The 15,234-nt window shown below is 36.6% G+C and overlaps 1 protein-coding gene across 1 annotated transcript; it reads right to left on the bottom strand.

Annotated features, from left to right (window-relative positions):
* Nucleotides 1-8,491: 8,491 nt before the first annotated feature.
* LOC131871340 (aspartic proteinase nepenthesin-1-like) lies at nucleotides 8,492-9,817 on the bottom strand. Its single transcript, XM_059215958.1, has one exon. The coding sequence runs from the start codon at nucleotides 9,815-9,817 to the stop codon at nucleotides 8,492-8,494; it is 1,326 nt and encodes a 441-aa protein (XP_059071941.1).
* Nucleotides 9,818-15,234: the final 5,417 nt, after the last annotated feature.

Genomic DNA, 15,234 nt, shown 5'->3' with positions numbered 1-15,234 from the left:
TAGACATTGAGGTGTGGATGGAGAATAATCTAATAATAAATGTGATACATACGAATGTGTGCATGAATCCACGGGATAAGATAGAATATAAGGGGGTGTATGTAAATTAATAAGGGTGGCTAATTAGAGAATGGGCCAAGATTTCGACAAGATTGCATCATTTCTTGATATATGGTTGAATTAATCCATCCTCTAATAATATACCCAAAACTAAGGATAGTTTGACTAGATTAAAATATTTTACCATTATGTTTTGACCATACATTGACGTGCATGTGAATCCTAAAATAGTAATACATCTCAAAGCATATGGAATGTGGAATATATCGTTTAAATTAGATGCTTGGACGTCAAATAATAGTTAATATAGATAGAGTAATGGACCTTGGCACATACTAGCATGTGATACTCATTCTTTACATTTGAATCCTTCATGAGAGCCTAAAAAATAGAGAAATTATGTATAGTGAGTAGCTTATATCTCAAGAATTAAATAGACATCAATAAAATACGTGAACCTATTTAACAATCTAGAAGATTAAGAAATATGAAAATGAGTAGTAAGTTTAGGGGTATCTTCATGTGCAAAAGGTTCTGTGACGTAGTGCCCTATGGTATATTGATACTACCACATCCTATCATATAAAAGCTTTATTTAGAAATGGTGATTGCATGCTTCATATGAGAGAAATTATAGAAGAGGGAAAATAGTACATGAATTTATTATGCCGAAGGCGTCTCTTATATGAATTGGATGAGCTGTTTTTGGGCATCAACGATTGTGAGTAAAGGAGACAGCATTGCAAGACGATTGGGAATATTGGAGCTGCCCGCTGTCCATTAGTTTTATTCTTCATTTTTTGTCAGAATGTGTGCACTGCCCATCATCTCTCGATCTTCTCATTTTACCACTATCTCTCCTCTTGCAGTCACGATCAGATGAGATTTTTTCGAAAATTCTACTCCTCCATTAATGCAAACATAGTACTCTCAAATATTTGAGCTCTCACAATCTAAATTTTAGGGTTCCTGCCACTTGTTCCGTGTGCCTCTTTAATAATTCATAAATGTCATTATTTTCTTGTTTTTTATTTCTATACAATTTAGTTGTTGCACGGTTTCCCATGATAAGTGAATGGTGGGACCTTTTTTAATTACTAAGTACACTCAACCTTTATGTTTCCATTTGTCTAAATCAAACCATCTAGTAATTCCGAAACCCTAAAAAAGTTGTATGGGTTTTATAGACACTTCAAAATTTACTATGTTTGTATGTGTTAAAATGACTATGTTAGTGGGTTTTAAGTTATTTACTTATTATTCTGTTAATGTATTATATATAATAATAATATTATTGAATAGAAACCTATTTGTTTAAATAGTTCAAGTAATTTATGGTGAAAATGTAAATAGAATAGAATAATTTTTTATTTTCAAATAGAAATAAACTATACAAATCATGTAAATTGTATTAGTATTATTGTAATATTATCATAAAAACTCGACCTTCAAGGACCCAACAAAAAAACAGATGCGAACCAACCCATAAAAACCAGGGAAAAGCAGCCCCATAGAACAACAGACAAGAACAATACAGAATTTCTACATAACAAAACTACAACACTTTGACCAATTTGTCATTCTTCTGAATGACATCCTCATTGATTTTCTGAACTTTCTTAATGATGTTGTCAACACGGGTCACACCCTTATCTTTTCTATGGAGCCTCGTCGCTGGACCAAGTAGGGGCTTCTCTTTCGTATCCAGATCCGCATCCACATCCTCTGAGGGAGCCCTAAGTTTCTTACAGGTACCAGCATTCACAACCTTATCTTTCTTCACCATCTCAGTGCTACCAGTGGGGCACTTGCCCTGAGAAATATAATGAAGAACTTCAGCCTATTCATTGAGTCTACGTAGACCAATGCTAGTATTGTTCATGGCAGACATACTCACCTCCACCACCACACTCAAACTATGCTGATGTTTATAAGTCATTTTCCAAAGCCTTAATGTGCTCTTCATGTTCCTCCTTAAGGTCTTTAATACCATTAGCCAGGGTATGCGTATTCGAGACCTAGTACTGTCGAGGTCCCCATTAGGTGGATTGGCCTTCTCTTTGAGATTATTAATCTCTTGAAAAATCTAGGTGAATTGGGCATTTTGGTTATCCTTTAAATTCCTCAAGTTAATATTCGTAATCGTATTCTCAGGGACCGACAAACCATCTCCTTAGGAGTAAACCCACCACCAAGAGTAGGTATAGAAACATTGACACCCTAATCCTCCGCAGGCCTGTCCAAATCAATCTGAGAGGCATTCGGTCGCTTAGAATAATTCTCGTTGACATTGTTAAATACTTTGGTTTTGTCAATAGCTCTTGACATAGAAACGCTGGCCACTCTTTTAACCTTCACATCAGAACTACCGTCCACCGAATTAGGGACATGTTCAGGGTCATCCTCCTCGTTAGATAAAATAATTTATTTTCTGCTAGTACGGTTAGGGATTTTAGACGATGAGGGTCCTTGTTTGTTATAAATGTGAAAGACTTCGTTCCCATCGAAGTCCACCTCTTCATCAGAAGAGATTTCCCCATAATGAATATGGACATTCTTCTTGTATTCTATACCAGTTTTAGCACTCGTATTCCTCTCGACATTGATAGTCTTGGCATACTTCATAATCAACGGGAATAAGCCCTCATGGAGAACAAGGGAGGATGCACATTTCTCGTGAGCCCTAATGCTATTATTCAATGATGAGACCAAATAAAAGGCCAAGGAAATGCACTTGTGATGCCGAAAATGATTAATAATGACAAAGTGATAGCTAAGTAAGCTACAGAATTTACCATCAACGGTGAGGCGGCGCACGATAACCTCTGAGACCTCGTACCATGGCTTTGAAAGTGATTTTTTCTCCCACCCAACATTATTATTCTTTCTCACCTTCTCCCTTTCCTTCGGCGGGAAAAAGGTTTTCATCGCCACCATCGCACATTTCTTATGCTTGTAGAATTTGGTGCCCTTGTTCAGAATTTTGGACACCTTAGCCACCATCTCCTCATTAACCTCCAGCTCCATACCATAGACACAGATAAAACCATCCTTCCACCCATTAAGAAAGGCCTCAGTAACAAGGGCATCCACACCATGAAGCATCTCGATATAACTAGTCAAAACTCCTACCGAAAGTTCTTTCCATACTGCTTCCTTATTTCGTCATTTTTCGCAGACTATGGGATCCAAACGGTTCCTATCTCCCCTAATATTAAAAAATACTAATTCTCAACAACCTGCAACACAAACAGAGTTGACATAAACCATATAAAAACAATTAAAAAAGCCACCAGAAAGTTCGTCTTTCCCCTCATAAAAGAAGTCTTGCCCACGACACTTTGGAAGATGTCATTCTCCATCATTTCCAAAAGCCCCTTGAGCTTCGCAAGCATCATAATCATTACGGAGTAGGTTAAGAAGATCCACTGGGATCTTATCATAAATGTTCCAAAGTTTCCTACTTGCCAAGTCGGCCCCAATGTTGGCCTAAATATCCGCAACCTTATTACCTTCATGGTAGACATGTGAAATGTTAAATTCACAGAAGCCCCTGAGAGGAATTAGGCTATCTTGAATAATATGTTTAATCAACCAAATAGGAGAGGAGGAAGTCGTTAAACAATGATGTTTAGGGAGTCACACTCCAACCAGACCCTTCTCAAACCTTTCTCTTTGGCCAATTTGATATTGGTATAAATTGTGAAGGCCTCATTAAAGTGATTTGTCTGGGTACCCAAAGAGAGGGCCATTGTCGAGACCATCCTGCCATTGTTATCACGCACCACTTCCCCACATCCAGCAGGTCTGGGATTCCCATTCGCCACACCATCAATTAATGTTACTTTAGGTCCAATATTTTTTTTAAATGTTATAAAAATTGATTAACAAGATATGAGAAAGAGTTTATTGAATTAATAGATAGAGAGAGAAATCAATCCAATGTCATTTCTTTCAATGAAATGGAAAATATTTTTGCAGGAAGAGCATCATCAAGAATCAAGACAATAGATAAAGTAGTAAATGTTGTCAAGTGAGTGCTAAGATCAACTTTCCCATTGGACTTCTCAAAACATGGTACCTCTGTTTTCTTTGAGATGGGATTCTTTAGGACGGTATATGAAAGTAGTCCACGTGTGCAATATGGTGGAAGAGTTAGTTGGGATTAGGTTTGGCTTGTGCTGGCCAATTATTCAGATGTCCAAATCTCTACTACGATACATAATTTATAAGGATTATTTCCATAAAAAAATAAACCAACTGAATAATTGTAGTGCTCTATTGTATTTAAGTTAAGAGTGTAAAATTATCCCTTTCCCAATTGAATGATCCTTCTTCCTTTCTAGCTATACATTGAATAATAAATAAGTATTTTCCAGCATCTATATCCGTTGCGACAAGAATCTTCGATAGAAAAATAATAATAATAAGTAAAGAAAAATGAAATGGCATTATACTAGAATACATTATTTTCATGACCCAAAATAGTAAATTAATGGATACTAAGCGATTGGAGCTAGTTAAATGCCTTGCTGAAGGAGTAATTACCAAAATAAAAGAAAAAAGAGAAAAGAGGAGACTATGTTTAAACTGGTTCAATTTAAAACTTCCTAATAGTATCCTCATGTGGCATACATTGCCAAGCACTAAGAAAGAATTTTTTATATCATTGTAGATCTAAATGCATCTCACCTTAGGTGGTTAATCGGGTCAATGGAGATGGAAAAATCCTTTACAAAGGCTGCACATTATCTAGTAAGCACAATAGTTTTAAAAGATAATAAATAAATAATAAGAATGAAATTAGAACAAGAATTTAATCAAGTGTAAATGCACTCCACTCATCACCTTCGTCGCCCAATTGAATAAACTAAGAAAATATAAGCTAAGCTACTAGTTTAGATGTTGTCCAATGCCCTTAGAAACTATATGAATAGCATGTTGGACACCTTATCCACCATCTCCTCATCAACCTCCAGCTCCATACCATAGACACAGAGCACACCATACTTCCACCCATGAACAAAGGCCTCGGTAACAAGGGCATCCGCACCATGAAGCGTCTCGATATAACTAGTAAAAACACTTATCGAAAGTTCTTTGCATACTGCTTCCTTATTTCATCATTTTTCATAGACTATGGGCTCCAAACGGTTCCTATCTCCCCCAATCTTGGAAAATACCGATTCTCAACAACCTGCAACACAAACAGAGTTGAGCTAAACAAAAACAATCAAAAACGCCACCAGAAAGTTTGACTTTCCCCTCATAGAAGAAGTCTTGCCCAGGACACTTTGGAAGACGTCATTCTCCATCATTTCCGAAAGCCCCTTGAGCTTCGCACGCATCATGATCATTACGGAGTAGGTTAAGAAGATCCTCTGGGATCCGATCATAAATGTTCCAAACTTTCCTACTTGGCAAGTCGGCCCCAATGTTGGCCTAAATATCGGCAACCTTATTACCTTCACGATAGACATGTGAAATGGTAAATTCGTAGAATCCCCTGAGAAGCATTAGGCTATCTTCAATAATATGTTTAATCGACCAACTAGGGGAGGAGGAAGTTGTTAAACAATTAATGATGTTTAGGGAGTCACACTCCAAGAAGACCCTTCTCAAACCTTTCTCTTTGGCCAATTTGATATTGGTATACGTTGTGAAGGCCTCACTAAAGTGGTTTGTCTAGGTACCCAAAGAGAGGGCCACCATCGAGACCATCCTGCCATTATTATCACGCACCACTCCCCCATATCCAGCAGGTCCGGGATTCCCCTTCGCTGCACCATCAATTAATGTTACTTTAGGTCCAATATTTTTTTTTAAACGTTATAAAAATTGATTAACAAGATATGAGAAAGAGTTTATTGAATTAATAGATAAAGGGAAAAATCAATCCAATGTCATTTGTTTCAATGAAATGAAAAAGATTTTTGCAGGAAGAGAATCCTCAAGAATCAAGCCAATAGATAAAGTAGTAAATGTTGTCAAGTGAGTGCTAAGATCAACTTTCCCATTGGACTTCTCGAAACATGGTACCTCTATGTGCTTTGAGATGGGATTCTTTAGGACGGTATATGAAAGTAGTCTACGTGTGCAATATGATGGAAGAGTTAGTTGGGATTAGGTTTGGCCTGTGCCGGCCAATTATTCAAATGTCGACATCTCTACTATGATACATGATTTATAAGGAGTGCTTCCATAAAAAAGTAAACCAACCGAATAATTGTAGTGCTCTATTGTATTTAAGTTAAGAGTGTAAAATTATCCCTTTCCCAATTGAATGATCCTTCTTCCTTTCTAGCTATACATTGAATAATAAATAAATATTTTCCAGCATCTATATCCGTTGCAACAAGAATCTTCGATAGAAAAATAATAATAATAATAATAAGTAAAGAAAAATGAAATGGCATTATACTAGAATACATTATTTTCATGACCCAAAATAGTAAATTAATGGATACAAAGCAATTGTAGCTAGTTAAATGCCTTGCTGAAGGAGTAATTACCAAAATAAAATAAAAAAAGAAAAGAGGAGGCTCTGTTTAAACTGGTTCAATCTAAAACTTCCTAATATTATCCTCGTGTGACATACATTGTCGAGCATTGAGAAACATAGAATTTTTTATATCGCTTGTAGCTCTAAATGCATCTCACCTTAGGTGGTTGATAGGGTCGAGGGAGATGGAAAAATCCTTAACAAAGGTTGCACATTATCTAGTTAGCACAATAGTTTTACAAGATAATAAATAAATAATAAGAATGAAATTAGAACAAGAATTTAATCAAATGTAAATGCACTCCACTCTTCACCTTCATCGCCCAATTGGATAAACTAAGAAAATATAAGCTAAGATGTTAGTTTAGATGTTGTCCAATGCCCTTAGAAACTATATGAATAGCATATTGGGCCGCCATCCCTCCTCTTACCCTCCTTGCATTGTCAAGGTGAAATAAGTATGAGGTTGATTTAATAATTATTTTAAATTTATATGTTTTATTTATTATTCATTGTGTGTTTCTTACTTGTTAATGCTTTATCAATTGTAAACTATGTAATACTACGAATACTTTTTCCTTGGAATATATAATTAGTTCTCTCTCCCTCTATATTAAGGATATTTTTTAAGAAATTATTGTTTATTTAAATAAATATAATAATATCTATTTAAGAATTATCTCAACCAATATTTTATTCATCTGAGAAGTTTTTTGGCTATCTAAAAATCTAATAAGTGTCAACTCTCTCAAATAATTGATTTTAGTATCCTTTGTGTTCATTGGACTATAATAATACGTAAGTAGACACTGCAACATAGATCATGTGAAATTGAAATTAACATGTTAGGATTTACAAGGTGAAAGAGTGAAGATACTATGATTTTTTGTAGGCAATCAAAACTTTTCTCAATAATTGTGTTATTATGTTGTAGTCCACTAATATTTTAATTTTTTAGGTCACGAAAAAAAGTTCCAAAACCTAATGCAATCCTATTAAAATGTTGAAAACAAGTAATCATGTCACATTATCAATGGCTGAAAATTGATGTGTGGTCTAACATCCATACTCTGAAGCACAAATACATTACATAATTTAATTTTATTATCTAAGGTGCGTTGTAGTGTAGTAGCAACCTTTCAAATGAGAGGCCCCGATTCACCATCAATAAGTTTTCTATATAAGATTTGTGTAAGATGTCATCGAATGCACTATAAAGCGCTGATAGGTAATCGTGAATCGTGATATAGGCATAGCCTTAAATATTAGCACTTTTAAATAAATTGCAAAGGCTCCAAAATGATATTCTTAATTCTCGAGAACTCGTCTTCTCTAGTAGAAAATTATACAATAGTAATTGTGAGAAAATTAGAGAGACCTTCTTAGCAACAACCTTACCTTATATATAGGCTACATTAAATTGTGTTTGATCTTAGTAATGTGAAATGCGGACATGATTGAAAATAAGTATTATTTGAATGTATAAATCACAGACACGGATCTTAAAGTTAAATACCATTAAAAATATTCATAGGCATACAATAATTTATTTTACACTTAAGACTTGAAGAAAAGATAAGACCATTACAAATGCTTTATAATTATATAAATTCTCTTGTCGTTGTTTTAACTCGCAATTTATATTTTGATAATCAATTATCGCACCTTCATTTCCATGCCAAAATAACACACATAGTGTAGCATATCATAAGGAACCATAAATGAAGGTCCCCGAGAACAACAGGGGCCAAACAATTTTACTGAAAATAAGCAGCTACGAAGATGAAAATTTACATGATTCGCATATCGGACAGTGCAATAGGCAGACGCAGGAGACGAGATCACATATTGCATTCGAAGGACAGAGGAAGAGGAAATGAGAGAGACAGAAAAAGAGAAGAAGAAGAATTAGAAGAGGGAGATGATGATTTAAAGAGAATCACACTTAGTGGGCTTGAAAGAGAGCGTGTTCTGAGCATTGTTGTAAAGGATATGGAAGTTTTGCTGCTGTATGTTTCCGAAGATGGAAGGATTCCCCGATGGTTCACCCAACATTGCCAGGCACAAGAGATTTTCAGATGCCTGAATGAAAAAGTTGTCTGCCGGAAGCTCGTAATCCACGCCGCCTTTGAAGTTGAAGACGAGGGTTGGCAAGGTGAGGTGAGCGGATGATGTGTGGTAACAAAGATCCAAACCTGTAGAAGAGCCGTCTACAGGAGTGAGATCAATGGCGGACTGAATTGCTTCCTTAAGAGGAGAGTAGGCAGCCTGGTCCAGGATGGTAACAGTGGTTCCGGAGTCGATGATCATACCTCCGCTGCCGTCCGATTGCAGATCGAAAGTTCCAGGAGGAATATCTAGTGCCTTACCATTGAGGGTGATTCCTGTAATAGGAATGTACCAGAAAGTGGGAATGATACTGCTCTTGATGAGTGGGAGAGTCTTGGCTCCTCCGCTCAAGGAAGCACCCTCGCCGAAAAAGAGGGGGCTGGTTTGTGAAGAAGAGTCGGTGATGGGCAAAAGACAGTAAGAGAACATGTTCTCTGCTTTGGAACCCAGCTGTGAGATAAGGGAGAGACCACCTCTTCCCAGTCCCACAAGGCCACCACCCTGAGAGAATCCTTGTCCTTCGTTGTCATGCCCGCATCCAAATGCAATGCCTTTAACCTTGCTGCTCCCAATTGACAATGTCTCGTAAGCCAGGTCGCCGCTGGTGAAGGAACCATCGCCATACTGATACATAAAGGTACAATCTGGATTGCATCCGGTTTGCGTACTCCCCAAGGCGTCACAAAGAGAATCACCGCAGGGAATTGTGGAAAATGTGGGGGACTTGGAGGGGTCGAAGATTGGCGTAGGCTGAGAGAAGCAGTCCTTGCAAGGCTTGCACTGAGTCCAAATCAGATCGCTCCCCGTGTCCACAATCGCTTCGAAGCTCACAGAGGGCGTTCCCAGTGCAACGCTCATCAGAAATTCTCCATCCCCTACTTCAACGGGCGTTTCAGCGTCTAATTGCCCTCTTATCAATGCCTCTATCTTCTTCATTCGCTTCTTACTTCGATCCACAGCCAAACCCAATCTCTCAGAAAAACCCAACTCTCTCTCTGATCTGCGCGTCATATTCACCCTTATTTTTACATTTTCATCGCTGCTAGACTTCGGCCAACCACTAAACAGTCTGTCCGAAGAACATGATATCGTTGGAATAGTAAAGCATATCAAGACCACAAAACCCAACAGCTTTGAACGCTCCATTTCTCTTTTTCTTTTCTAAACCTCGAAACCTTTTTCTGCTCTCATCTACTCCACTCCATGCAATATATATACACAGAGAGAGTGAGAAGGAGCCTTAAATCAAAATCAACAGATTCCCCGACGTGTCCACATAACAATATCGATCCTCTTAGAAGGATAGACGAATTTATTTAATTTCCCCTTCTCTATCTCTGCCCGCCTGGAATTGTTCTAGAAGTAGAATAGACTGCTGCAATTCGAAGTGAATCGTATTTTTTTCTGTCCATACCTTCACTAAGTATTTCCGTACACTTAACTCGTAATCCAGTTCCCTCTTCCCATTGAATTTTGTGGACCCATTCAGATCGAAATTCCAAAACGTGTTGTAACCGGAGGGTTAGTTTTCTAAAAATATTTAAAATTAGTTTACACATAATTATTCTTAGTCGGTTTATCCGGCTTTCCAACTTATTCTCATTCTTGTTTATCTCATTCTTAAATTTTGCTCTAATTAGTTTATTCATTTTTAAGATTTAGAGATTTTACTTGTACAAAACTGTTATATTCAATGCTCTATTATGTATTCACATTACCGTATCCTATCATAAAGTTCTATTCAAGGATTTATACCAGAAAGAAAAAGTACATGAAAGTTAATGTAATCTATGTGGTTGAACATCCACATATATAAATCATCTAAATTGAATTTTATTTTTATTCTCGTTCTTATTTATCTTATTTCTCAATTTTACTTGTGCAGAAGTGTTATATGCAATGTTCTATTATATATTCACATTGCCATATCCTATCATAACGTTTTGCTCAAGGATTTATACCAGAAGGAAAAAGTAGATAAAAGTTAGCGTAATCTATGTGGTTGAACATGCAAGTATATAAATCATCTAAATTGAATTTAAGAATCCATCTTTTAAGAATTGGGTATGTAGTTGTATCAGTGATAAGCATGAAAGTCATGTCAACTAGGGATCACTCCCCATGTCCACGATTGTTTTATGTCAAATCCATAGATATGCGTAAGTTCTATATGTGTGAATATAAATTCTTCCCTAACATTTGATCTAATAAATCTCACTTTTCGTCAATTTACCTTGAAGTTAACTCTTCACTAATTGTCAAGTATTCGCAATAGTTAAAATCACATTAGGGAGCCTGGTAGATCACTAGGGTCAAGTTCTCCTAGGTTATCCTTCGGAATGGTCGGCTTCACGAGCCTGGCCAATTTAGGTAAATGGAAAAGAAGCATGCAAATTTCCCAAGATGAAAACTTTGATGGAGATAGATTCATCTTGGTGCTCCAACCAAAAGCGTTTCTATGATAAATGTTTCATTTATGCAAATTCGTATTCAATGAATTCTCAAAGCGACTGCATGTTAAATAAATGCACATTGAATTCTTTCAAAAACCAAAATGTTCAATAAATCACATAAAACAGGTACTAAATGTAATTATGATAGAATAAAAGGTTTGGAGTTAAAAAATTCGAATTTAAATTGCTAAATCTCAAGGGTCAGTATTGTATGGTGCAATATTGATTGGACGCCCCATTATTGACCAATAACAGAAAAAAGGCTAATACTTATGTAGAGAATAAATGCCTAGACATTGAGGTGTGGATGGAGAATAATCTAATAATAAATGTGATACATACGAATGTGTGCATGAATCCACGGGATAAGATAGAATATAAGGGGGTGTATGTAAATTGATAAGGGTGGCTAATTAGAGAATGGGCCAAGATTTCGACAAGATTGCATCATTTCTTGATATATGGTTGAATTAATCCATCCTCTAATAATATACCCAAAACTAAGGATAGTTTGACTAGATTAAAATATTTTACCATTATGTTTTGACCATACATTGACGTGCATGTGAATCCTAAAATAGTAATACATCTCAAAGCATATGGAATGTGGAATATATCGTTTAAATTAGATTCTTGGACGTCAAATAATAGTTAATATAGATAGAGTAATGGACCTTGGCACATACTAGCATGTGATACTCATTCTTTACATTTGAATCCTTCATGAGAGCCTAAAAAATAGAGAAATTATGTATAGTGAGTAGCTTATATCTCAAGAATTAAATAGACATCAATAAAATACGTGAACCTATTTAACAATCTAGAAGATTAAGAAATATGAAAATGAGTAGTAAGTTTAGGGGTATCTTCATGTGCAAAAGGTTCTGTGACGTAGTGCCCTATGGTATATTGATACTACCACATCCTATCATATAAAAGCTTTATTTAGAAATGGTGATTGCATGCTTCATATGAGAGAAATTATAGAAGAGGGAAAATAGTACATGAATTTATTATGCCGAAGGCGTCTCTTATATGAATTGGATGAGCTGTTTTTGGGCATCAACGATTGTGAGTAAAGGAGACAGCATTGCAAGACGATTGGGAATATTGGAGCTGCCCGCTGTCCATTAGTTTTATTCTTCATTTTTTGTCAGAATGTGTGCACTGCCCATCATCTCTCGATCTTCTCATTTTACCACTATCTCTCCTCTTGCAGTCACGATCAGATGAGATTTTTTCGAAAATTCTACTCCTCCATTAATGCAAACATAGTACTCTCAAATATTTGAGCTCTCACAATCTAAATTTTAGGGTTCCTGCCACTTGTTCCGTGTGCCTCTTTAATAATTCATAAATGTCATTATTTTCTTGTTTTTTATTTCTATACAATTTAGTTGTTGCACGGTTTCCCATGATAAGTGAATGGTGGGACCTTTTTTAATTACTAAGTACACTCAACCTTTATGTTTCCATTTGTCTAAATCAAACCATCTAGTAATTCCGAAACCCTAAAAAAGTTGTATGGGTTTTATAGACACTTCAAAATTTACTATGTTTGTATGTGTTAAAATGACTATGTTAGTGGGTTTTAAGTTATTTACTTATTATTCTGTTAATGTATTATATATAATAATAATATTATTGAATAGAAACCTATTTGTTTAAATAGTTCAAGTAATTTATGGTGAAAATGTAAATAGAATAGAATAATTTTTTATTTTCAAATAGAAATAAACTATACAAATCATGTAAATTGTATTAGTATTATTGTAATATTATCATAAAAACTCGACCTTCAAGGACCCAACAAAAAAACAGATGCGAACCAACCCATAAAAACCAGGGAAAAGCAGCCCCATAGAACAACAGACAAGAACAATACAGAATTTCTACATAACAAAACTACAACACTTTGACCAATTTGTCATTCTTCTGAATGACATCCTCATTGATTTTCTGAACTTTCTTAATGATGTTGTCAACACGGGTCACACCCTTATCTTTTCTATGGAGCCTCGTCGCTCGACCAAGTAGGGGCTTCTCTTTCGTATCCAGATCCGCATCCACATCCTCTGAGGGAGCCCTAAGTTTCTTACAGGTACCAGCATTCACAACCTTATCTTTCTTCACCATCTCAGTGCTACCAGTGGGGCACTTGCCCTGAGAAATATAATGAAGAACTTCAGCCTATTCATTGAGTCTACGTAGACCAATGCTAGTATTGTTCATGGCAGACATACTCACCTCCACCACCACACTCAAACTATGCTGATGTTTATAAGTCATTTTCCAAAGCCTTAATGTGCTCTTCATGTTCCTCCTTAAGGTCTTTAATACCATTAGCCAGGGTATGCGTATTCGAGACCTAGTACTGTCGAGGTCCCCATTAGGTGGATTGGCCTTCTCTTTGAGATTATTAATCTCTTGAAAAATCTAGGTGAATTGGGCATTTTGGTTATCCTTTAAATTCCTCAAGTTAATATTCGTAATCGTATTCTCAGGGACCGACAAACCATCTCCTTAGGAGTAAACCCACCACCAAGAGTAGGTATAGAAACATTGACACCCTAATCCTCCGCAGGCCCGTCCAAATCAATCTGAGAGGCATTCGGTCGCTTAGAATAATTCTCGTTGACATTGTTAAATACTTTGGTTTTGTCAATAGCTCTTGACATAGAAACGCTGGCCACTCTTTTAACCTTCACATCAGAACTACCGTCCACCGAATTAGGGACATGTTCAGGGTCATCCTCCTCGTTAGATAAAATAATTTATTTTCTGCTAGTACGGTTAGGGATTTTAGACGATGAGGGTCCTTGTTTGTTATAAATGTGAAAGACTTCGTTCCCATCGAAGTCCACCTCTTCATCAGAAGAGATTTCCCCATAATGAATATGGACATTCTTCTTGTATTCTATACCAGTTTTAGCACTCGTATTCCTCTCGACATTGATAGTCTTGGCATACTTCATAATCAACGGGAATAAGCCCTCATGGAGAACAAGGGAGGATGCACATTTCTCGTGAGCCCTAATGCTATTATTCAATGATGAGACCAAATAAAAGGCCAAGGAAATGCACTTGTGATGCCGAAAATGATTAATAATGACAAAGTGATAGCTAAGTAAGCTACAGAATTTACCATCAACGGTGAGGCGGCGCACGATAACCTCTGAGACCTCGTACCATGGCTTTGAAAGTGATTTTTTCTCCCACCCAACATTATTATTCTTTCTCACCTTCTCCCTTTCCTTCGGCGGGAAAAAGGTTTTCATCGCCACCATCGCACATTTCTTATGCTTGTAGAATTTGGTGCCCTTGTTCAGAATTTTGGACACCTTAGCCACCATCTCCTCATTAACCTCCAGCTCCATACCATAGACACAGATAAAACCATCCTTCCACCCATTAAGAAAGGCCTCAGTAACAAGGGCATCCACACCATGAAGCATCTCGATATAACTAGTCAAAACTCCTACCGAAAGTTCTTTCCATACTGCTTCCTTATTTCGTCATTTTTCGCAGACTATGGGATCCAAACGGTTCCTATCTCCCCTAATATTAAAAAATACTAATTCTCAACAACCTGCAACACAAACAGAGTTGACATAAACCATATAAAAACAATTAAAAAAGCCACCAGAAAGTTCGTCTTTCCCCTCATAAAAGAAGTCTTGCCCACGACACTTTGGAAGATGTCATTCTCCATCATTTCCAAAAGCCCCTTGAGCTTCGCAAGCATCATAATCATTACGGAGTAGGTTAAGAAGATCCACTGGGATCTTATCATAAATGTTCCAAAGTTTCCTACTTGCCAAGTCGGCCCCAATGTTGGCCTAAATATCCGCAACCTTATTACCTTCATGGTAGACATGTGAAATGTTAAATTCACAGAAGCCCCTGAGAGGAATTAGGCTATCTTGAATAATATGTTTAATCAACCAAATAGGAGAGGAGGAAGTCGTTAAACAATGATGTTTAGGGAGTCACACTCCAACCAGACCCTTCTCAAACCTTTCTCTTTGGCCAATTTGATATTGGTATAAATTGTGAAGGCCTCATTAAAGTGATTTGTCTGGGTACCCAAAGAGAGGGCCATTGTCGAGA

The sequence above is a fragment of the Cryptomeria japonica genome, unplaced genomic scaffold, assembly GCF_030272615.1.
Source record: "Cryptomeria japonica unplaced genomic scaffold, Sugi_1.0 HiC_scaffold_396, whole genome shotgun sequence".
NCBI lineage: Eukaryota > Viridiplantae > Streptophyta > Pinopsida > Cupressales > Cupressaceae > Cryptomeria > Cryptomeria japonica.
The sequence above is the reverse complement of the archived record's forward strand: the minus strand, read 5'-3'. Positions and strand labels throughout refer to the sequence as shown.